At 35.1% G+C, this 25,245-nt stretch overlaps 1 protein-coding gene across 1 annotated transcript in view; it reads left to right on the top strand.

Moving 5' to 3' along the window:
- Atp8b4 (ATPase phospholipid transporting 8B4 (putative)) overlaps window positions 1–25,245 on the top strand; it is a 205,962-nt gene that overhangs the window by 97,441 nt on the left and 83,276 nt on the right. Inside the window, exons 10-13 of the mRNA XM_077800146.1 lie at window positions 5,368–5,456; window positions 7,863–8,059; window positions 15,781–15,989; window positions 19,378–19,421. Of these exons, the coding sequence (XP_077656272.1) occupies window positions 5,368–5,456; window positions 7,863–8,059; window positions 15,781–15,989; window positions 19,378–19,421 (539 nt within the window). The remainder of the gene's footprint in view (window positions 1–5,367; window positions 5,457–7,862; window positions 8,060–15,780; window positions 15,990–19,377; window positions 19,422–25,245) is intronic.

Here is a 25,245-nt window from a genome sequence, read left to right as displayed (position 1 = left end):
GAGATCTTGCAGTCACTTCTGTTTATACTCTGTAGTTTCTCCACTGTTTGTAAACAGGACAGTGGGGTCTGGAAAGCCTGTGCATGATGGGTGGGGCCAGTGTGGAAGGAGGCTGGGGGGGGGTGCGATGCCTCCTGCTCTTCATGCCTGTCATTTTTGCTTTCCCTACTTTATCTCTATGGGTTCAAGGTGGCAGTTTCCTGCTAAGGAAGCTCACAGTAGCACCATTTCATAAAGCCACTCAAATTGTACTCATGGCTTCAATTGCTAGTCCTTGATTTTATAAATCCTGTTTATTGTGGCACCAAATTAAGATGTGTTTTGGGTCTGCTGATTATATGTGCAATCAAAATTGGAATGTTTTTCTTAACTTTCCTCAGCAACAACAAAATGTTCATTAAAGACTTAAAAGTGTTCCAAACTAGGAAAGTCCTCCCAGTTGTTCCTAAATACTCTCAGCTGTGGCCGTTAACAAGGCTCTTTCTGCTTGGGGCATTCGTATTGTAAGGACTTGGGAAATCCCTAGAAATGGGACAATATAGTGCTTTTATCTGGGGATGAATCTGGCTTCAAGATTCTTTCATCAGATGCTTTTATTCTTTAGTCAGGGAAATAAACCTCTTACTATTTATTTCCTTATTTGCATTTTCTTGCAGAGAAACAGTAAGGCTTATCCACAACTTCCTTTTACTGTCCTACTTAATGATAGAGAGACATCTTGAGAGTCTTCTGGTAGGAAATACCCATCTAGTTTGCTCCCTGTCACCAAAGAAATGGAGATGCCTCACCCTAGGAATGGGACATAGTCCAGAAGTTTGTTTGAGTTTGTATGATCTTGTTTGGAGCAACTAATTCAGGACTGTAGTTCAGTTACACTATGTTATGCTAGGACAGCTGTTGTGAACCACTGAGGGGTCAAGTTCCTCTTCATAAGGTTGTCCCTATGGAAGAATGCTCTCACAAAAAAGAAAGTGGAGAGGTAAGTTAAACAGATGTCCTCCAAGGGAGAAGAGCAGAAAGTTCACAGAAATTGAATCAGGCCTATCTGGCTGTAGGAGCATTATCCTCAGTTACTTAACCTCCCTAAGCTTTGTTCCCCCTCTGAAACACGGGGATAATAATGAGCATATCTGAGAGTGTACTGCAAAGTCTCCATGTGATGATGCCTGTGGGAGAGGAAGCCTCCAAATTTTCTTTTCCTTCTTTCCATGCTTCTCCTTTCTTTCATCATCAATTCAGAGCATACTCCTGTTCCACAGGCTGAGCAGGGAAAACTTCCTGCTTGCTGCACCTTGGTGGGAAAAGAGGGAGCTGCCTCTTCTCTTGTGATAAGTCCTGGAGGTTCACTTGCAGGGGACAGCCATCAGGTGGACTTTTGCAAAGCAAAGAATACGTTTATTGACTTTAGTTTGTGCACAAAAGTTAGTATAAAACTTGAACCAGAATAAAGGCAAACTAAGGAATGAACCATTGGTTTGGTCCATGTCAGAGTTGAACTGAGTCAGGTTCTCGAAGTCTTGAGATATTTGGCTGAGGAACTAATTGTAGGTGACTATGTAGGTCTTATGAAAGTGAATCCCAAATGAATTGTTAACTTTTCTTTTTGAACTATTACTCTAGTTATATCTACCGTTAAGAATTGTGCAGGGAATATAATTGACAGATATGGCTTGCTTTGCAAACCTGTAATTTACAAAAGTCTAATATACACTAACAGCTGGGCCATACTTCCCTGGTGATGACTTTTCTTTCTGCTCAAAAGAGGAGCAGGTGTTATTTCTGAGAGCAGGAGTCTAATCCATTTAAGGAGTCTACAGGATCAGGCACCATCTTGGTTGCAGGTAAGGTTTTAGTGCTGGATCTCTTTCACTTGCCCGTTCAGGTCTGCTCTGACCCTTTTCCAACCTTCTTTTTGCATTGAAGGCTGACTTGTCTGGTTGGCACTGATAGTTTTCCTTAAATTTTGGCTTCTTTTGGACTCTGTCTTGGGAAAAAGATTAAAGGGACAAAAATGATTAAGGCCAAGGTATTCATTCCTTCAGAATACATCCCTGTGTGGTCACTTCAGAATGGTCCTCAATATAAGGTTACTCATCCCTTAAAGGCTGTAAACCCCACACATCTCTCACCTGAGGGTCCAGTAATACTCCTTTCGAACATCCCTCTGGCTGAGGTGAAGAAATAGCGGGGTTGCTCTGAAGCCCTTGGTCATTGCCCTTACCTTTTGCTTTCCTTATACCCACCCCCACTTTTGTAAAGTGTTCCTTTAAAAATAAACTCTACTGTCACTATCCTTGTTCAATATGATATATATTTCCTGTTAGGACCCTGAATGAGGCAGTCTTAAATGTACATTGGTTGACTATCTCATATGGTTTTAAAAATAGTAGTTAAAAACCGAGAACTTCAGAGTTAGATATATGGAGGTTTAAATTCTGGTTCTGTCACTTATTAGATGAGAAATCTCAAGCAAGGTAAATTCTTTAAACTTCATTCTCATTATTAACAAATAAAGGATAACCTATTGTGTTGGCTTATTGTAAGTATCAGCTGATATAATCGAATGAAAGCATATGTGATTATTGCCTAAAACAGCAAGTATTCAATTAATTAATTCACTAAAATTTTACTTATTGAATACCTACTACACATGAGGCATTATTCTGCATGCTCATAGGGGATTCAAAATCTGGTAAAACAAAGGCAGTTCCTTTATTCATCTCAAATACAGTAATGAATGCATGATCTCAAATTGAGATAAGTGTTCCAAAACAACAACAACAACAACAGCAACAAAACATGGACTCAAAAGAGTGTATAATGGAGGAAACTGATTGGACATGAACTTTAGGGAAGGTTTTCCTAAAGAAATGTGAGCTGCAATTGGAAGAATGAGAAAGGGTTAGGAAAGAGAAAGAGGTGAAGAATGTAGAAAAGGGAAAGAACTAGCTAATGAGAAGGCAATTTGTAGACCAAAGCTCTATGGCAGAGTGAGGTCAAAAAATTTAGGCCTGTGGGACACAGCACCGAGAATAGAGGTAGACATGTGACTGGAGAGGATCTGGACCATGCAGGACCTTGTGGTTAATATCCAGAATTTTGGAGTTTATCCCAAGAGCTTGAGGAAGCCATTGCAAGTTTCTAACAGGTGGGGGTGTATATGTGTTAAATTTGAAAGATTCACTCTTCCCTACAGTGTTTGTGATCTCTGTTAATATTCAGCAGGTTCTAGAAAGAGTACATGTTGAGAAGGAAAAATATTGATCGATTTCAGGACAGAGTGATGCAGGAACACAAAGTTACTAGGATTTTAAAAGTTGAGAGATGATGGTATTTTGGATTGGAATGAGGATATGGAGATAGAGAAATCAGAATCTTTTTAGAAAGTTGAGATGACAAACTTTGATGAACAGGTTTAACAGTGAGGATGAGAGAGTAATCAACTCTGACTCTTAGGTATCTCCTAACCTTCACAATTGGATGGATAGTGGTGTCATTCACTGAAGTAAGGAACCATGAAGATTCCAAGCTAGGCTGACAAAGGTCCTTCGAGGGGCCTTAGGAAGATCCAGGTGGAGATTTCATGTGGGCAATAAAATATATGGATTTAAATATATGACTTAGAGTTCAAAGAGCAGTATGAGCTAGAGATATAGTGGTTTGAAGATGGTATTACAGACTGATTATGGTCATAGGTAAGATTGCCCAGGGAAGGTGGATTGAGTATAAAGAGATGATTTATGCTTGAGTCTTAAGAATCTCAGTGTTTAACAACTGGATACAGGGGTGTGAACATTATGGAAGACAGGGAAGAAAGTAGGAGTAAGAGTAGGAGAACATTCAAACACAGAAGTTGAGGGAAGAGTATGTTTTACAAGGACAGGTAGTCAATAATATTAGAACCTATGATATCAGTATCAAAACAATCATCATAACCTATGGTGGCTATTGATGATAGCCACCGTAGGCTATTGATGATATGGTGTAGTGATTAGCCCCAAAACTAGGTTGAATATGAGTGGAGGATAATGAGTGGAGGATCAGGAAACAGGAGCAGCCAACTCTAGAAGACTCTTTCAAGGTCTTTGATTATGAAGAAGATTTGTGTATGTAAACATTTGTGGATATATTTAAAAAAGTACTTATCAGCCTATAAAGTAGATTCTTCATTACTCTGTGTATGTTTGTGTGCTGAAGAAATATAAATTTTTAACATCAACTGGTCTGTCAATACTTCAGTTTTTAGCAATCACAAACTTTATTTGGTTTTTGTGATCTTTACTACAAAATAAATATTTCTCACCCTCAATGTCCATGTGACTTTAATAAACAACTCTGAGAAAATGTGGGTGGTCTCTTTTATACACCAGTGGCCAGGAACAGGACCCTGGGGTGCATTTTCCAACTCAAGACAATGAATTGTTCTGAGACCCCAATCTTTCTTTGTTTTTTGAGGAAAAGCAAGTGTTTGAAGGATGTTCCCACCGTTTCACGACTTCTAGAATGGTATATAATTTCATGTGTACCCCCCCTTCTTTTATTTCTTTCATTTTCCCCACCCTCCTATATTAAATGGCTGCATGGATCAATAATAATGGGAACACAATGTGGAAAAAGAACACTACTGAAGTCAGTTATAATTAAAACTATTGTTTCTATTTAGCATTTTCTCTGTGAATAAGAAATTTCCTTAGCAACATGTTATTAGTTAATTATCTAATAACCCACCTCTAAAGCAGCTAACGTTAGTCTCAGATTTCCTTGAAAAAATGATCTTAAGATATATGTCATATTGAATCTTGAGGAAATACAAGATTTAAGTCAATTCTTGCTCTTAGAAAAGCACATATTATATAAACAGCTATCAATCATAGAAAAGGTTTAATTTACTTGCTGATACATGTTTTATAGTTTTTTAAAGATTCTTCATTCTCAAACCTTTTTGGGAAACATCTGGAATTTGATTTCTCATCTTTTAATTTTTGACCTCAGTATTCTAATTTGTTTTGGTTACTATAGTTCTTTTCAGTAGTTCCAAATAATTCCTTTTATTGATTTTGCTGTCATTGAATACTTCAAACTACAAGCACATTCATTCATTATTTTTTTAAAAAAGCATTTCTTAAGACTTATGTAGCAACAAATTCTAACCTGGACATATTCTATAGAGATTGATTCTCTTGTAGTTTCCAGGACAATTGTTAAGCCACTAGTTAAGAATCATATACAACTTAATGGCCCTTGCTCTTAATGAAAGTTAAATTATTTTTGAAAAATATATTTTTCCCTTTTAGAGACATGGATATGAGTAATAATTACTACTATTACATTTAATTGTTTCAAAGTTGGCTCTTCTTTTATTTACAGGTCCTGACACTAAACTAATGCAGAACAGTGGTAAAACAAAGTTTAAAAGAACAAGCATTGATAGATTGATGAATACTCTAGTACTGTGGGTAAGTAACTATAACAAAATTAGGCAATGTCATTAGTCATTATTACCTTAGTATATTTCTTATATTGGGGGAAATTCTTTCAGAATTTCTCATGTGGAGTTGTGTTTGGACACTCTGATTTGAAGCCCAATTATACTGCCTTCTATTTTCTAGTTTATAATAATTTCTCAACAAATGATAGAATTTATCAGGAAAGGTAGGTTAGTGTTTATAGTGGCCTTCACAGTTTTTCAGTTCTCTATATTGCAAAGATTTATGTTTGAAAAACAAAATCTAGTTATTCCATTTCTTGGTTATATCCAAAGGATTTAAAATAAACATACTACAGGGATACAGTCACATCAATGTTTATAGTTGCACAATTCACAATAGCTATGGAGCCAACCTAAATGCTCATCAACAAATGAATGGATAAAAAAATTGTGGCATATATACACAATGGGATATTACTCAGCCATAAAGACAAGTGACCTTTGGACATTTACCAGTAAATGGATGGATCTGGAGAATATCATGCTAAGTGAATAAGCCAGTTCCAGAAAACCAAAGGTCAAATGTTTCTGCTGATATGTGGAAGCTTAATCACAATAAAGGGCCAGGAGGAGGGGAAGAAGAGAAATTCAGTAGATTAGAAAAAGGGGAACAAAAGGAAGAGAGCGTGGATAGGAGTAGGAAAGACAGTAAAATGAATCTAACATAATTTTCCAATGCACACATATAAAATTACCTAATGAACCCTATCATTATGCCCCCCTCACAAGAATAGGGCCCTAATTAGAATAAGATATATCTTATGCATATAACTTTATTAAAATGGCTTCTACTATCATATACAACCACTAAAATAAAATAAAAAAAGAAAAACAAAACATAATTTAAAGGTAGTTTGGTGCACTTTCTGTGCTTATGCTGTCTTACCTTTGCTTAAACCCTCTCTGCATAGTTATGGACAAGGCCAGCTTCACAGGCCTGTGACCTGTGTAGCTACAAAGGGCCCCAACTCAGAAAGGCCTTGTTTTACTGATCAACTGTTGCTCTTTAGAAATTCTTAATAATTTGGGCCTACATTTTCATCTGACACTAGGCCCTAAAAATTAGGTAGCTGGTTCTACTTATGAAGTCTCTAAGGTCCAAGTCCCAGTTGTCCTCCTTCACAGAGACACCTAAACTTGGCCATAGTTCTCTATCTGCTGTGAATTCTTTTTCCCCTTGAAATTTTTGAAATTATTTTCAATCATTAACAGAAAAGAGGATAGTGTGATGCAGGTACCAGATAGTAGGATATGGGGGATTCACAATTCTGCCCTAAATAAGGTTTTCCACAACTTTTCTTCTTATGCCCTTATTTTATTCATGAGAGAATAAAGAAGAAAACATCTCTAGAATTTATGATGATTATTATTTCTTGGAGGAAAAAGGAAATAGAAGGGAATGCATTCCTAATCTCCAGCACTACCCTCCCCTCAACAGGGCTTGGTCTCAGTTCCAACATAGGGTGACACTTAGGACAAAGTCCTCTGAACACCTTTTTCTACTCAGATTTTACCACATTCACTGAACTTATGTCCTTCCATTCCATGACTGAAATTTTGGTCTCACTACAGATTGACTTTGTTTTTCCAATCTTGAAGCTAATAACCAGATAAGAGTCTGCTAAAATATTTCAGGTTGCTTCCCACGTTTGTTTAATCTCAAATGGAAAGTGAACATGTCATGAAGTATTTTAATTAATTCTTGTACTTCTTGGTGATCTTAAGGATTATGCAGCCAGACGTGAAGTAGACTTAATGAGCATTGGAAGCAGTTTTTAAATCACTGAGATATATATATATATATATATATATATATATATATATATATATATATTTCCCTTTGCTTTTATACTGGGAAGACCATATAATTTATCATCCAAGCAGGATACTTTTGAAGGCAAAAGGGAACATGAATAATACTACACCTGGACAGTAGATGTAAACTAGGGCAATCCAGGTCAGATCAGAGCAAATGGTCTCCTTCACTGACCCATGAAAATATGTGTATGCATCACAGATTGAGGGTGTGAACTTAGCTATGTGACTGAGGGCAAGTTTGTAGTCTTTCTGCACTTATGTTTTTTTTTGTGTGCGTGTGTCATGTTTTCAATCTGTAAAGTGTGAATAATGACTGTTTCTATCTCAGAGGGCCTAGGGGAATGAAATGAAAAAATGTATGTCAACTATTTAGTCATGTTCTTGACATAAAAATGTTAAATTTTATTCATATGATTAATGGGGAAGTAAGAAAAGGTTTGCATAATTTGATTTTTCAAAGGATAATTTCTTAGAGTTAGGAGTATAATTAGATTAGGATGATATGACTAGTTTTGGGTTCAAGTTAACCTTAACCAGACTTCTATTCTTATTGCAGATTTTTGGGTTTCTGGTATGCTTGGGAATTATTCTTGCAATAGGAAATTCAATCTGGGAGAATCAAGTTGGGGGCCAATTCAGAACTTTCCTATTTTGGAGCGAAGGAGAGAAGAACTCTGTTTTCTCAGGATTCTTAACCTTCTGGTCCTACATTATTATTCTCAATACTGTTGTACCCATTTCATTATATGTGAGGTAAGATGAGCATTTATACTTTAATGAAGACATTTTATTTAAAGCCTTTGTTTCACATAATCACTTCTGTTTGTTTTAAAATTACAGCAGCGAGGTAGATGGCTTGCTCTAACTGCTTATGATCTGCTACATCTGTAACAAATGAGGCATCTAAGCTGTTTAATCTGTTTAACTTTTACATTTTCAAATTACTATAAATGCATTTTATTTTATTCTTGATTTGATTTGGTTTCTTGGTAATGTTTTTCTTTGGAATCTATGGACTAGGATATAATTTCATGGAACTGCAACCTGAGCAAGAATTGAGTGGTTTTGGGGTAAGAAAAAGAACCTTTGAGGAGATTTATAGAGATGGTACCTTTCCACCACGAGTTTGGCTCCACATACCTGCATTCAGGTCCAGTTCTACCACCTACTAGCTCCATAACATTGATCACGTAACTTCAACTTCTGATTCCTCAGTTTTCTCATTTCAAAAATGGAGTAATGTTTCATAGGATTGGATGAGGAGTGAGTCAATGCCTGTAAAGCTCTTAGAATAATGACTGGCATATTGTAAAAGTTTAATGAATATCAGTTTTTCTTTTATTTATTCTAATTTTTTATATATGACAGCAGAATGTAATTCAATTCATATTTCACAAATAGAGCACAACTTTTCATGTCTCTGGTTGAACACAAAGTAGAGTCACACCATTCGTGTTTTCATACATGTACTTAGGGTGATGATGTCTGTCTCATTCCACTGTCTTTCCTACCCCCATGCTCCCTCTCTTGCCTCCCCTCCCTTTTGCTCTATCTAAAGTTCCTTCATTCCTCCCCAACCCCATTATGAATCAGCATCCTCATATCAGAGAAAACATTCGGCATTTGTTTTTTTTTTGGGGGGGGATTGGCTTACTTTAGCATTGTATTCTCCAAATCCATCCATTTACCTGCAAATGCCATGATTTTATTCTCTTTTAATACTGAGTAATATTCTATTGTGTATATATACCACATTATATTTATCCATTCATCTACTGAAGGGCATCTAGGTTGGTTCACAATTTAGCTATTGTGAATTGTGCTGCTATAAACATTGATGTGACTGCAACACTGTAGTGTGCTGTTTTTAAGTCCTTTGGGTATAAACCAAGGAGTGGGATAGCTGGGTCAAATGGTGGTTCCATTCCCAGTTTTTCAAGGAATCTCCACACTTTTTCCATATTGGCTATACCAATTTGCAATCCCACCAGCAATGTATGAATGTGCCTTTCCCCCATATCCTTGCCAACACTTATTGGTATTTGTATTCTTAATAGCTGCCATAGTAGGCCCAAATCTCCATCATGCTGTATTAGGCCATGACTTCCTTAATAAGACTCTTATAAAGTGCAAGAATTAAAATCAAGAATCAATAAATGGGATAGATTCAAACTAAAAAGCTTCTTCTCAGCAAAATAAACAATCAGTGAAGTAAATAGAGAGCCTACAGAATGGGAGCAAATTTTTACCACATGCATGTCAGATAGAGCACTAATCTCTAGGGTATATGAAGAATTCAAAAATCTTAATACCAAAAAAAAACCTTAAAACAAATAACCCAATCAATAAATGCCCAAGTAACTTAACAGACACTTCTCAGAAGATGATATACAATCAATCAACAAATATATGAAAAACTGTTCAATATCTCTGGCAATTAGAGAAATGTAAATCAAAACCACTCTAAGATTTCATCTCACTCCGGTCAGAATGGCAGCTATTATGAATATTAATTTTTCTATTTTCTATTGGTAACTATAAATGAGTACAATAAATGGGTTAACACATAGTAGGTAGTGCTTGCCCCTTTTTATATAAAAGCTATGAATTATAGTTCCTCTTGTATCTTGATCTCTCATTTCTAGATTTAATCCCACAAACTAAAGCCAAATGGTCTCTGTCTCTCTCCATGGACACACACACACACAAACTTTCTATACACATGTACATGCACACACATGTATTTGTGTGTATGCATTCTTGATAAGACTGAGAAGTTAGCTCCGGAGTCTATACCTGAGACAGGCTTGATCCTGATCCTATTAAACTAATCCAGACAGTCCCAAAGTCAGTGGAGCCAAGATAGAGCTTGTTTGTTTAACACTTCTCATCATCAGTACTTTAACAATACACAAAATCACCAGCTTGAAATCCCCACTAATTTTTACTAGCCTCTTTTTCTCTCTTTCCAAAAACCTAGCTATGATGAGGCAAGGGAAGTTGAATGCACAAAATCACCCTTGTTTTGGATAGTGGTCAGGAAACTGAAATGTCAAGTTGTGGGAAATTGACTTGAAGTTGTGGCATGAGGCCATAACACCACAAATTGCTTTGGGCCCTCTGGGGTTGTGGTTGGAGTGGGCTCTATTTAAACGGTATCCTACTGGCTCATCTTTGATTCTGAGGACCTCTCATGCTTGAATCCAATTATAGAGTCTGTAGTAAATCCTGCTCTCTGCCAAAAGAGCTATGGTCAACTTTTATAGCTTTCCTTTTATGTCCTAAATGAATAATAAATGTGCATGGTGGCTTACCATCTGCACATGTGCAGTTTCATATGTCCTTATGATGAAACTGTATTTTTGTATACATTCTTTCTTTGAAGTGCATTGGTATTTTTCATTTAATGATTTGAAAAATTGATATTTTTAGAGACCAAGGCTACATTCTCAGGTTAGCATTCTTTTTACTTCTAATGTGTACTGGTTGACAGAAAATCTGTCTATATTAGTCCAAACCCAGTTTCTAGTCTTCACACTGCAAATAATAACTGTGTGACCTTAAAGAAAGCACTTGGCTTTTCTGTGCTTTAGAATGTCTGTCACACATGTGCTATTCTATAAAATGAGTGGATTAAAATAATTAATTTATGAGTTCATCTCTGCTCTATAGGTAGTATCCCACACATACACTTTATTATTTAAAAAAGTATATGATATTGTTTAAAACTACTTTCTTGTGCATTGCTTTTTATAATTTTCAAAGTTGCTCACTGATGTTTTGTAATAGGAATATTATATCTTCTAACTCTATGGGTATCTTTTTCTTAAAATATTTTGTATACAGTACTTTCACATACCTCATCTAATTTATGCTTCCCAATAATTTTAAGAAGTAGCTATTGCTGAACTTCTTTCACAAATGACATGATTTGTTCAGGATTATGGAGCTAGCTTTGGGGAGAACCAAGATCCAAATTCAAGTTTTCTGACAGCTGGTATTGTGTTTTCCCCTGTTCCTAACGTGTGAATGATCAGTGAAGACATCAAGAGGAAAAAAAAAAAATGAGGCTAGAGTTCTTTACTTGTTGGTAAAGAATAGAACTGATGGAGATTAAAAGTGAGCTTTTCTCTTACCAAAGAGAACAGTGATTCTCATTTTGAGGGGGAAAGTATTCCAAGAAATTTCAAGTTATTTGGTTCTAAAGACTTAGGCATAGAAAAAGAGAACTCTCAGGTATCCATTTGGAGGGATGAGGGCCTTCTGCAAAAGCTCCCATTAGGCTTTTGAGTAGGTACAGAGACGAAACTAGTGCTCTGCGTTACTTGAGGACAAAAGCTCATAATTTACTTTGAATGTTTAACAATTCCAGGTGAGCAGAGACATTTATTTTCAAGGACATTTCTATGCTTGGTTGGTTTGTTTTAAGATGTACCCAGACAGATATTTAAAAAATACATCATTTTAGGAAATGCAGTTATTGTTCTCCCAAGGAATTAGTTTTGAGCGTTCTTTCTGAAGCAATAGGAACTCATTTCCCTGTAGCTTCTTTTGCCTTAGAATGGGTGGAATCCTAAGTCCTGCCCTCTGAGTGGTCAGGCAGAAAACACAAAGCTGTCTAATTTTGCTAACTTGGAACATTTGTCTCCTTTTCTTTGCTTTTGTAAAAGGAAGGGTGCATGTTCCATGGTGACTCTCCTAAATCCTCTTTTCCCAAACTAAAAGGTCCCCATCTTCTCTACAGGCTATTTTAAGCTCTAGGAATTCAAATGAATTTTGAATACTTCCATTGGCTTATACCACACCAGGGAAGATCCAAATTCTCTTATGTTCATTTTGCTCTGAGTTTACCGGGAGCTAACATACTTTCAGATAATTGCAAACTTCAAATGACTTGTGAAGAGCAGATGCCCTTCTTCTCAGGGAATATGTTCCATGACCCGCCCCTCCCGCCCCATGCAGATGGTACTAAATCCTATATAGTCCCATTGTTTTCTGTACTATACATACATATGTATGATAAGGTTTAATTTATAAATTAGGCACAGTAAGAGATTAATAATACAACATAAAATTATAATCATATACTATAATGAAAGTTATGTGACTATGGTCTTTCTCAAATATCTTCTTGTACTGTACTCAGCCTTCATGTGAGATGATACAATACCCACATGATGAGATGAAGTGAGATGAGTGATGCAGAGCTGTGACATAGCATTAGGCTAAGATGTAAAGGTCACTTGAACCAAGTGTTGTAATGCCACAATAGTCAATCTGATAACCAAGATAGCTCTAAGGTAACTGAGTGGGTGTTGTGTACAGTCTAGACATACTAGACAGGGGATGAGCCATATCTTAGGTGGGAAAGAGCAGCATGGTGTGAGATTTCATTATGCTACTCATATCAGTTCACAATTTAAAACAGTTTATTTCTGGAATTTTACATTTAATATGTTTAGATGCAGTAAACTTTGGCAACTGGAACTATGAAAAGTGAAACCTCATGTAAGGGGAAACTCCTATATAATATCATTCTTGGGGCCAAGTTCACATTGGCTTTACTAGATACTGGAATTCCAGTCTTGGCTCTGTGGGTAATTATTTGTGTGATCTTAGGTTAGTCACTTTAACTTTTCAAGTCTTAATGTCCTATTGGTGAAATTGGAGACCAGAGGGCCAGGATTTATTCATCAACACTGACTGATCACCTGTGACAGCAACACGCTGCCCCTGGCCTGTTAAAGGAGTGTTAATGCTTTTTGAGAGGGAGAAATAAAGAAAACAAAGCTGAATCAAACCAGCTAGCCAGGAACTTACAAAGTTGGCAGGGGGTGGGATATACAGAAGAGTAAACCATACATGAAAATCTATGCACAAATACATGTATGCATTTATTATGAGTATGACTTATTTATCTTTATATGATTCTATATAGTCATAGTGTGATTTTAGTTTAGGAGAAAAAAGTGTTGTCATTCAAATAGTTAAAAATGAATGGGCACCATACCCGTTTAGAAAGGAAAATGTGGTTTTAGAACTTGAAGCATAGAGTTTAATGATCAGAAGGTCTTGGTGTCATCTAGTCTAACTTTCTTGGTTTATAGATGAGAAAACTATAAAACTTAATTTCCACTAAGAGCAGAAATTTCACAAATAAGCTATTAGTCTTTGCAACTACCATTACTATTTCATGTTCTTCTGAATGCCCTTGTTAATGTGCAAAGACATGAACTGCAATATCAATGAACAAAGTAAGACATAAAGCTGCAACTGCAATAAACCTATTAGAAAAAAGTCACGTATGACTATAAAACTAGAAAATCAAAATAATAATGAATGCAATTCTTAGTACGATAATTCAGTTAAGTACTTGTTTATGTGAGCAATATTTTTTGAAATTAAAAGTTTTCCTTCAGGCCAACAGTAATTTAAAAACCTATCAATAAAAAGATATTATGTCCAAGAACACATTTATAAAGCCATGGAGTGGACTTATGTGAAAAATAAAGCAAAACAAAACAAACTAAGACTCATTACTGACAGAGGTAGTTTTAAAATTCTAATTGCTGGATTTTTATTTCTTGAAGTTGTATTTAGTTTTATGAAGATCAGTGCTTTTCAAATAATGAAAAATTTTAATATAGACCTAAGAAAAAAATAATCCCAAATAAATTTTCTAGGAAAACTGATATATTGATTTTAAAATTTATTTAGAGGGCTGGGCTCAGTGTAAAGAGCTTGTCTTGAATGTGCAAGGTCCTGTGTTTGAACCCCAGCACTTCAAACAAAAAAAGTTTATTTAGATGAATGCATTGATTCTACCAGGAGGAAAATGAGTGATTACAGCAAAGAATTTTTGAAAAGGAAGAAAACAAAGTTGCTTTTATCTCTTCCCAGGTATTGTTGGGTTTTATAAATTTACAATAATGAAAACAAAAGATAGATTAAGTGACATCAATTAACAAAACTGAAATCATAAACCAGATTCTAGTGAATAAAATAGTTTATATGTGTTGTAGGAAGCATTCTAACTTAATAAGCAAAGGTCTAGCTGCCCAACAAGTGGTGATTAAAAAAAATCTTTCTGTTTGGAAAAATTGAAATTAGCTCCTTAGTTACTGGATTCCTAATGGGATAAATAATTAAATATGGAAAAAAGTTCAGTATAAACTAGAAGAAAAATGCAGATGTCTGTATAGGCAATCTCTGAACAGGGAAGGCCTATTTAAGCAAAAACCTCCGAAGAATAACTATAAAATTTTGATTGATTAAAAAGAGAAAACAATCAAAATCCACTTTGTACATAATTTAAAGTCCTAATTGGATTTGTACCATCTTCCCATTTTGTTCTATAAAGATTAAATGCTACATGTGTAAGTCTGCCTAAATTGGCAGCTTAAACTTATGTAAAAATGTCTGCAGCAGTTTGTCAATAAAGTTTAGTCCTTTTTTAATAAAAAAGAGAAAACATTTAATGAAAAACTGAAACATTATTAAAAACATTATTAAATTGGGTATAATACTTGCTTGCACTGTTTTTTGATGAAGATCTAACAGCTTTAATATCTTTGTAATTCTTATAAACTAATAAGAAATACACTAATATCAGAATAGGAAAAATTGAAATAGGCAGATAAAATTAGATAGTTCCAAGAAGAAATACAGTCAGCCAATAAAATTTGAAAAAAGTGCTCAGCTCGATGATGAGAAAATAAATGGCAATAAAATGTAATGAGATGCTGTTTGAATTGATGTGTAGTAAAAGATAATTCTCCATAATCTAATGGTAGATGCCTATATTGTTATAGCCTTTTGGGAAATCAGTTTGGCATTAACTGTGACAAACACTGGAAGAGTTCTTGCTCTTGGCCACAGAAGTTTCATTTCTGGAATTTGGAAGTTGTATATCATCTCTAGAACATGAAGCAATGCTCTTTTGCTAGTAAATGGATAGATTAGTAATATAACAGTTCACCTTTCACTCAATACTTGTTATGGTTTGTTTAGTGCTTCATGGGGATGTAACTTTTTACTTCTTTTGGCAAAATGAAACCACATCAGTGTATTGGACAGAACACATTTCTTTAGACTGAACATATGACAAACATCTTTAATAATAATTAGTTTCCGCTAAAATATAGGAGGAGATGCAAACTAATGTTACACAGAAATCTCCACTGGGCTTGTTTAATGTAAATAGAGAACCTGAATCGTTCCCTAAGGCTTTTTGCTCAGTCGTCCTTATTGTTTTATGGTGCTGCAAGGAAATGACTTAGAAACTTGAGTTTATGAACAGATTTTCTGCTGAGATGCTTTTGAAGATCACTAGGACCTAGGGACAGAGCATCACATTTTCTTCTAAACTCTGAGGACTTTGGCAGACTTCTTACTTTGGCAAAGCTTTGCATGTTCCAAAATTGATGGAGCATTTCTTTTTTCTTTTTCTTTTTTTCCATTTTAATGGACGACAGTGTGGAAGTAATTCGTCTGGGACACAGTTATTTTATAAACTGGGACCGGAAGATGTATTACTCTGGGAAAGCAACACCTGCTGAAGCTCGGACAACCACACTCAATGAGGAGCTGGGCCAGATTGAGTACATATTCTCTGACAAAACGGGTACTCTCACTCAAAACATCATGACTTTTAAAAAGTGTTCCATCAATGGGAAGATTTATGGTAAGAGAAATAGTTCCCCCCCTTTTTTTAGTGATATTGTTAATGTTCATTAAATTAACACGTAACAACCTTTTTAAAATTAAAAGGAAAAAAATACCCTCTGAAACCATCACTGGCTTTATTATTAATAAGGGAACCACCAGTACCACTTGACATGTAATAAACACTCAGTAAAAAGTTACTGGATAAATTTTGAATAATTTAGATGGAACTTGGATTTGTTACCATTCATAGATGGAGAGGGGCTTAGAAATGATACTCTCCAAAATTCTATTCCGTACTTAATTTGGATGATCCTGCTCTGCAGGGTTCTAATAGGCCCACATCCCAGGGAGGACAAGTTTGCAGCTTTGTTTATCTTGGTAAAGCAGTATTTTATGTTTGCTTGCTATCAGATCTGGGATTGACATTAGTAAATGTGTTCATGAGAATTTATTATTCATTCCCTGAGAATTCACACTTCACAGGGCTACCTTGTTTGGCTGGAAAAGCTATTTCATCAGTCTAACTTCCTGTTTGTATACTTTCATCAGGATAAATGCTTTGTACTTGGGTTTTCAAAAATTATATTTATTTGGGGCTCTTTTTACCTGAGGATGGCCAGTTAGCAAACATCCTTCTGCCTAGAGCACAGAGCTCAGTGGAACCTTTTGTTGTATTCTCGGAAAGTTCAGAAAATCCAAGTAAGGGAAACTTTTCCTTTGTCTCCTGATGGGAAACTTCATCCATTGCCCAATATTTTAAAGCAAGATTTGACCCTGAACAAAACCAAGAAATACAGGAAGTTGATGTCTGCACCCTGCTGCCTTTTGACTACTCTCTGTTATGCCCATTGCCATAATCCACGGTCACTGTGGCTCCTGCAGCTCTCATCTACCCCAGCTTTCTCTCCTTTCTTCTCTGGTAGTGGACAAGATGCTTTCCCACCCAGACTTTCTCAAATCCTCAGCTGCACTGTGTCAGTGTCATAATGACTGGCAAATGGCACAGAACCTTTCCATAAAACTTTCTTTGGGCTGGGACTGTAGCTCAGTGGCAGAGTGCTTGCCTAGCATGTGTGAGGCACGGGATTCCATCCTTAGCATCACATAAAAATAAATAAAATAAAGGCATTCTGTCCATCTACAACTACAAAAAAAAATTTTTAAAAAACAACAAAAAAATCTTTTCTTTGACATTATTTTAGAGGCTTTCTAAAAATACTGCTTTAATCCAAATAGTGGGCTCATTTAAATAGGAAATATTTAGAGTATTAGAGGTATTTTGAAATTGGGGGTTCTTTTTTATTCTTTTCTTACATATTGATTATTTCTAAGAGGCAATCTTAGAAGAAATTATCACTTATGTGGACCAAGATTCCTTCATAGTGATGCTTATTTCAGCATGACTGGTTTTAGAGAAGGCCCTTAGCTTTCACAGGTGTATATCTCAAGATCTTTGCAGCTCTCCAAATTTATAACTCCCATGATAACTTGCAATTTCCATCATAAAATGCAGGAAAGTAACTGAAAAACTTAAGACCCTTAATCTATTTGCCATTATAATTTATAATGCACTTATAGGGCCAATAAAATATACTCTCACTAAAGTGGTCCCAGAAGGTTTCAGAATCACTTTTCTTATTTTCTTACAACTTGAGCTTATTTATGTCATAGATCTTGGCCTTGGGAAAATTTGATACTCTACTCTGCTTTTCTAAACCTTATTTTTCTAGATCAAAAATATTACCTCTTAGACTTTAATTTTTCCTCATTTTCATCACTAGCCCTATACATGGGCTTTCTGCAGGGGAATCATTTAACACAAAGACACAGATTATCTTCTTCTTCTTCTTCTTCTTTTTTCCCCCCATCATTTTACTATAGTGAGTACATATGTGGTAATGACAAGAACATAACCACAATGAGTTTGAGATTTAAATTCCAAGTGCTTGGCTGGGCTTATTATGCATAGCAAGAGCTCAGCATTCCAGATCCAGACTTGGGCCCCAGAGAAACAATCAATAACTATTTGTGGAGTGTTTTGTGATCACAGTATTGTGTAGTGCAGAGAGAGAAACTTGGGTTCAAAAACCTACCATGCTGACTTTTTAGTTTTAATTTACTCTGTCATTTTGAACTCTGCAATGCAGTTTCCTCACCCATATAACAGGAATGGAAATTTTCATCTTGAAAGTTTGTTATAAGTATTATTGACAATGTAAGTGGTTGGTATAAGGTTAATGCAGGTAATTCATTATTATTATTGCAAGAAATAAAATCCTTATAAATGGTATTAAACTTTCAAATACCAAGGAAAAGTTGGAAAAATCTAAAATGTTCCACAATAGGGAAAAGGTAAAATAAATCATGCTAAAATATAACAATGGGTTATTATTTGACCCTTTGAAATAGATCCACAAAGAACTTTTAATTATAGAAGAAATTCTCATACTTTGCATGATAAACAGCAAGAACCATAAATTAAAAACAATATGATTATATATATGTATGTACACACACACACACACACACACACACACACACATACACACCCCAAAACCCCTGCAAATCATGATTATCTCTGGGTGATGGGGCTTAGTGAATTTTATTTTCTATTATAAGTGTCCTGCATTTTCTAACATCTATAATCAATTTTATACTAAGAAGACATTTATCCTTAAGTTTCTGGCACAAAGGTGGTTATGTTCTCTGCCTATGAGGCACTGACTTTTTTTTAAAGCTTACGTGCTAATTTGACCATGATATTCACCAATATATCTGGCTTGAAACTGAGACAGAAAGCCAGGCACAGTGACACTTGCTTGCATTCCCAGTGACTTGGGAGGCTGAGGCAGGAGGAGCACAAATTCTAGGATAGTCTCAGCAATTTAGTGAGGTTCTAAACAACTTAGCAGGACCCTGTCTCAGAAATTTAAAGAAAGGGCTGGGGATGTGTCTCTATTGTTAAGCGCCCCTGGGTTCCAGGCAGGAAAAAAGAGAGAGGGAGGGGGGTGGGATCAGATAGGAAAATATGTACTCATTAAGCTCTATACCTAAGGGGCTTGTTCTGGCTAAGATTTCATTTTAGTTTCTCTGACAGTGGGGGTAATATGGAAGACAAAAATTGTCTCTTTCAAGCATTAGAGGCATTGTAACAATGAAATGACAACATTTGCAGACAAACATAATGCCAACTTTATATTTTGTTTTAATGTCTACTTCACTTTAGTTCTTGGGCCACCTGAGTACCTCTCTGCATTAATTCCCATTTTCAAGGGTACAAAGATTCCTATTTTGAATTATACTGCCATCCAGTAATTGTGCTTGAATAAGTAAGTGTATTCTTTAAATATGTAAATCTAGTTTCAATTTTATTTACTTTTATTTCTCAATTTTTGTTTTGGCAGGAGAAGTACATGATGATGTGGAGTGTAAGAAAGAAATAACTAAGGTAAGGAAGAGATAAAATTTCATTCTTAGTTTTAATTTCAAATTGTATGTGTTTTTTAAATATAAGTTCCTAGAAGTCTGATTTCCACTATTACCAGATGAGATCTTGAAGCATAACATTATAAAATAGATCCACATGGTTCTAAATTTCTTCACTTCTAGGTCCCCCAACCACAGAGTTCTCTCTGCTTTTAAATTTTTTTAATGTTTTCATTATTAAAATTATTTTAGAAATATGTATGTATATACAAGCAAATATATTTTCCCATTTTTTACATAGGGGGTAGTGTAATGGATACTTTGTTTTTCAATAATACATGTCTTTGAGATCTTTTTGGATCAGTTTTTGAAAAGCACATATTCTTTTAAGGGCCAAATGATATTCTGTTGTATTGATGTCCCACAATTTACGTAAGGAAACACTAAAGGAAGTTTCAAATATTTTCAATATTTTGCTAGTAGAGAAAATGCAGAAAAAAACTGGGTATATTGTTATTCAAGAGTATAACATCCTCTTCTAGAAATGGAATTACTAAATAAAAATGCATGTGCAGTTTTCATTTCTGAAGATGTTGCAAATTGACCCTCTTTAGAATTTGTGACAATTGATCCTGCACATCTTCAGACAGGGATACTTTCTTTCTTCCTTTCTAATTAGCATGACTTTAATTTTTTTCTAATCTAAGGATTCTGGATAGGACTTATAGTATTATGTTAAATAGGAGTGATGATAGTGGACAGCCTTGCCTTGCTCTTGATTTTAGAGGAAAAGCTCTCAGTTTTTCATCGTTGAATGTGATGTTAGAGGTGGGCTTTTCATATATGGCCTTTATTATGTTGAGACATTTTTCTTCTCTTCCTCTTTTGTTAAGAGTCTTTTTTATGAAAGGGCATTAAGTTTTGTAAAATGCCTTTTCTGAATCTATTCAGATGATCATATGTTTTTTATTCTTCATTCTATTAATGTGGTGTTTCACTCTGGTTTATTTTCATATGTTGAACCATCCTTGCATCCCAGGGGTAAATCCCATTTGCTTGTGGTATAGGGTCTTTTTAATGTGATATTAGGTTCAATTTGCTAGTATTTTGTTGAGGATTTTTGTAGCTATGTTCATTGGAGATATTGGCTTATAGTTTTTTTTTTTTTTCTTATTATATCTTTGACTTGGTGTCGAGGTAATGATGACTTGAAAATTAGTTTAAGTGTGTTCCCTTTTCAATTTTTGGAAGAGTTTGAGTAGAATTAGCATTAATTCTTCCTTGAATGTACAGTAGATTTTATTTGTGAAGCCATCTTGTTTTTTTTTTCCTTTTTTGTTGGAAGTTTTTATTGTTGTTGCTGTTTTTGAGATGGAGTTTTGCTGTGTTGCCCAGGCTGGTCTCTAAGCTTCTAGGCTCAAGTGATCCTCTGGCCTCAGTCTCCTGAGTGCTGGGACTATAGGTTTAAAATTCAGTCTCCATACTATCTATTGGTCTGTTCAGGTTTTCTGTTTCTTCATGATTTAGATTTGGCAGGTTATATGTTTCTAGAAATTTCTCCATTTCTTCTTATTTATCCAGTTTGTACACATAAAATTGTTCATAGCAGTCTTTTAGGATCTCTTTCATTTCTGCCATCCGTTGTAATAGGTTTTCTTTTTTTTTTTTCTGGTTTTATTTATTTGAATTTTCTCCCTTTAGTTTGTCTTAGTTCATTTTCTGCTTTTACAATAGAATACCCAAGACATAGTAATTCACAAGGACAAGTTTATTTAGGTCATGGTTCCAGAGTCTGGGAAGGCTAAGAGCATGGGTTTAGCAAATATCTGGTGAGAGCATTGTGCTTACTTCATCTTATGGTAGATAACTGGAAAGGCAAGCAAGCATGTGTAGAAGAGCTCACATTTATCATCCTCCTTCAAGAACCAACCCACTCTTATGAGAATGGCCTCAATGCATACATGAGGGAACCCTCATGGCCTAAACACCTCCCTTAGCCCCCCACCCCCACCCCTTCCAACACTGCCACGTTGGGAATTAAGATACCAACACATAAACTTTTGGAGACAAATTCAAACCATCACAGTCTGGCTAAAGGTTGGCTAATTTTGTTGTTTATTTATTCAAGAAACCAACCCTTAGTTTTGTTGCTTGTTTTCTATAATTTTTCTATTTCATTTATTTTTTTGCTCTAATCATCTATTATCATCTGCTTTCATCTATTTCTGCTGTAATAAATAATTTCATTTATTTCTTTCCTTCTGGTAATGTTGGTCTTTGTTTTTCTTTTTCTAGCTCTTTGAAGTATAAAGTTAGGCTGAAATCTTCTTTTTAAATTGTGCATTTATTTTTAAGAATATCCTTCTTAGTACTACTTTTGCTACATCCTGTGAGTTTTGTGTAGTGTATTTTCATTTTCATTTGTCTTGAGATAGTTTTGAATTAAAAAAATTTTTTTTTGAACCATTGATTGTTCAAGTGTTGTTTAATTTCCACATTTTTGTGAAGTTTCCATTTTTCCTTCTGCTATTGATTTCTAGTTTCATTCTATTGTGGTCAGGAAAAAAAATAGTTGGTATGATTTCAGTCTTTTGAAATTTGTTGAGATTTCTTTTGTGACCTAACATGTGATCTATTCTTAAGAAAGAACTCTGTGAACTTGAGACAAAGTGCATTTTTCTCTTGTTGGATAGAATGTTCATACATTTCTTTTAGGTCTGTTTGGTCTATAGTGTTGTTTATATTCTTGGTTTCATTACTGATATTCTGTCTGGATGTTCTATCTAGTAACAGAAATGAAGTATTGACATATACCTTTATTGTAATATTGTCTATAACTCTTTTAAGTTCTGTCAAACTGTTCATATGTCTGGGTGCTCTAATATTGGATTTTGCATATATAATTTCTACCCTTTTTAGGTAATGAGCTTCTTTGTCTCTTGTCATGCTTTGTTTTCCCTTACAGTCTGTTTTGGCCTGTTATAAATATGTCCACCCCAGCTGTCTTTGTTTACCATTTAAGTGGAATGCCTTTTCTTCATAGCTACACTTTCAGCTGATGTGTATCCTTAAACCTAAAGTGTGTTTCTTGTAGGCAGCACATAGTTGGTCATCTTTTTTTAATTCATTAAGTGAATCTTTGTTTTTTGATTGGTGAATTTAACCTATTTACACTTAACGTAAGTATTGATATGGAAAGATTAACTATTGCTGTCTTGTTACCTGGGTTTTTTTGGCATTGTATTTCTTTTGTCTGTCTTTTCCTTTATTGCCATTTCCTTGGTGTTTTGTTGATTTTTTTTTTGTATTGATATACTTTGATTCCTGTTTGTCTTTTTTTTTCCTGTAAGTTCTACAGAATTTTTTAATGGTTACTTTTGAAATTATATAAAATATTTTATAACTGTCTAATTTAATAATAAAGTGCATGTAAAAACTCGTTTGACTTCTCCTTTGCCTACTTTTTGTTATTTATATCATACTTTATATCTATTTGTATCTTGTTATTTTAGTTATAGTTTTTTAATATTTGTTTTTAGTTGTAGATGTGAATAATACCTTTTTTTTAAAAAAAAAAAATTTATGTGGTGCTGGGGATCTAACCCAGTGCCTCCCACATGTGAGGTGAGCACTCTACAACTGAGCTACAACCCAGCCCTAGTTATAGTTTTTTGGATAGTTTTATCTTTTAAATTTTATTTTTGAATTAGAAGTGATTTACCTTCCACCTTTACCCTAATGCAGTAATATTTTTTCCCTTACTTTGATTGTAGTTACACCTAATTCAAGGAGATATGGGTTTAGGTTTTACTAATTTACCTAAAAATGGAGGTTGGTTTATTTGTTTGTTTCTAATTCTCTCCCTCTGTCTGTCTGTCTGTCTGTCTCTCTCTCTCTCTCTCTCTCTCTCTCTGATTTCTAGCAAGGCAAGGTAGAAATCTATCTTTGAATTGTAATGAGCAAGTTAAAAGTTTGACTAATATTTGTTGACCTTTCAGTGCTCTGCCTACAAATTCTTGCTTTTTCTAATTTCAGAGACACTTTGAGTGCAATGGACAAATCATCCAGAAGTGGAAAAAGGGAGCTTTGGTAATTGTCTGGCAGAGTTTGGCTTCTGACAGACAAATACATTGAGTACTGGCCCCTTTCTTTCTTTTCTGATTCTTTGGCCACATGCACTAAAGCCTCAGCCATACCATACTCCTTAAAGTCTTTCCAAATGAATCACATTCAGTTTCTCATATAGGCTTCTTCAAATGTTATAGCCTTAGCCTGAAATCATCTGACTGTAGTTCTTTGTATGGCTCACTCTTGTTCATTCCTCCAGCTTCAACTTAGATTCTACTTGTCTAGGAATCTTTCCTAGGTACCCTGGTCCAATGTGCTTGCTTCATCACATAAGTCACTACATTGTATGGCCTGTTCGCAGAACATTTTCTTCTGCTATAACAGAATATTAGAAACTGAGTAAACTGTAAACAATTAAAGGTTATTTGAATAACAGTTCTAGAGACAAGAAGTCCATGATTACGGGGCTCCATTCAGTGAAGGTATTCTTGCTGCATCAAAATGATGGTAGGACAGCTAAGCACACACAAGACGGAAATATTGCTGAACTTATCCTTTTATTAGGAGCCCACCCCAAGAGGGTCTTTCAAAGGTCACACCTTTTAATATTGTTACAATGGCAATTAAATACAGCCTGAGTTTTGAAAGGAATAATCAAACCATACCATTTGTATTTTGATGCTTTTCTCTAAAAGAGAAAATTTAATCAAGGGCAATGATGCTATCTGGTTTACCACTCTACTTTCAGAACTCAGAACACTGCCTGGTGCATTGTAGGGTGCATGATGAATATTTGATGAATGTATTGAGTGTGTATTTCAAAGTACACTGGTTGTCTATTAAACAGTGAATGGTCAGTATATCTTGAAACTCTGGGCATTAGATGTGCTCAGTACTCGAGTGACTATTAAAATAACCTCTTTTTAGTATTCTTTTGACTTATATTTTGTATTTCAAATATCTGAATGATCAGTTTTTTTAAAAAGTCAAAACCTAAGATGGTATAAGCTCCATGAGAGTAGAAATCTATCTTGTTGTCTTCTGAGTTTCACTTTCCTATTACCTAGAAGAGTGCCCAATATATAATGAAAAATCAAAGGCATTTGTTGTTGTTGTTGTTTTGTTTTTATTGAATGAGCAAATGGTCAGGTGGAACAAAAGCGCCTCCTTCGGTTTTATGTATTATACCTGTGTCTTGACTCATCTAGCCTTGACCTTGTGGGAGTTAACTGAAAGTCTTTCGATGTAGTAATACTTCTCCCAAACAAGGGTGTCTTCAAATAGCACAGATTTTCTGGGTAAGAACTGAGAGTATTTTCCTAGTGAAATGCCTTCTACATTCTGGTACTTAGTGGCCTGAAGTCACAGGGCCACCTTCCTTCTTCATCTAAAAGGCACACCTGACACTTAAGTCCTGCTGATATAAAGAATTTGATCAGTTTCAGTGTTAGAAGTGAACGGGCAATAGAAAGTCACGCAACATTAACAAAACATATGTGATGAAATGTGAGATATAAAAAACCAAAATACATGAAACAATAAGAACTAATATGATTTTAAAAATAGAGTTGAACTTAGCAATATCAATAATAGAACTTTAATGCCACTACTGTGATTTGGGAAGTCATGGTGCCCATGAAACAAAAAACACGATGCTCTGGAAAGAACACAGTCAAGAAAAACAAACAAATCTCCTGGAAAATAATAATAAAAAAGTGATGAAATAATATATTCAACCATAGAGGGCTGGAAGACTAAGTCAAAGACTCTCCCAGAAG

This window comes from Urocitellus parryii, chromosome 6, assembly GCF_045843805.1.
Source record: "Urocitellus parryii isolate mUroPar1 chromosome 6, mUroPar1.hap1, whole genome shotgun sequence".
NCBI lineage: Eukaryota > Metazoa > Chordata > Mammalia > Rodentia > Sciuridae > Urocitellus > Urocitellus parryii.
The sequence above is the reverse complement of the archived record's forward strand: the minus strand, read 5'-3'. Positions and strand labels throughout refer to the sequence as shown.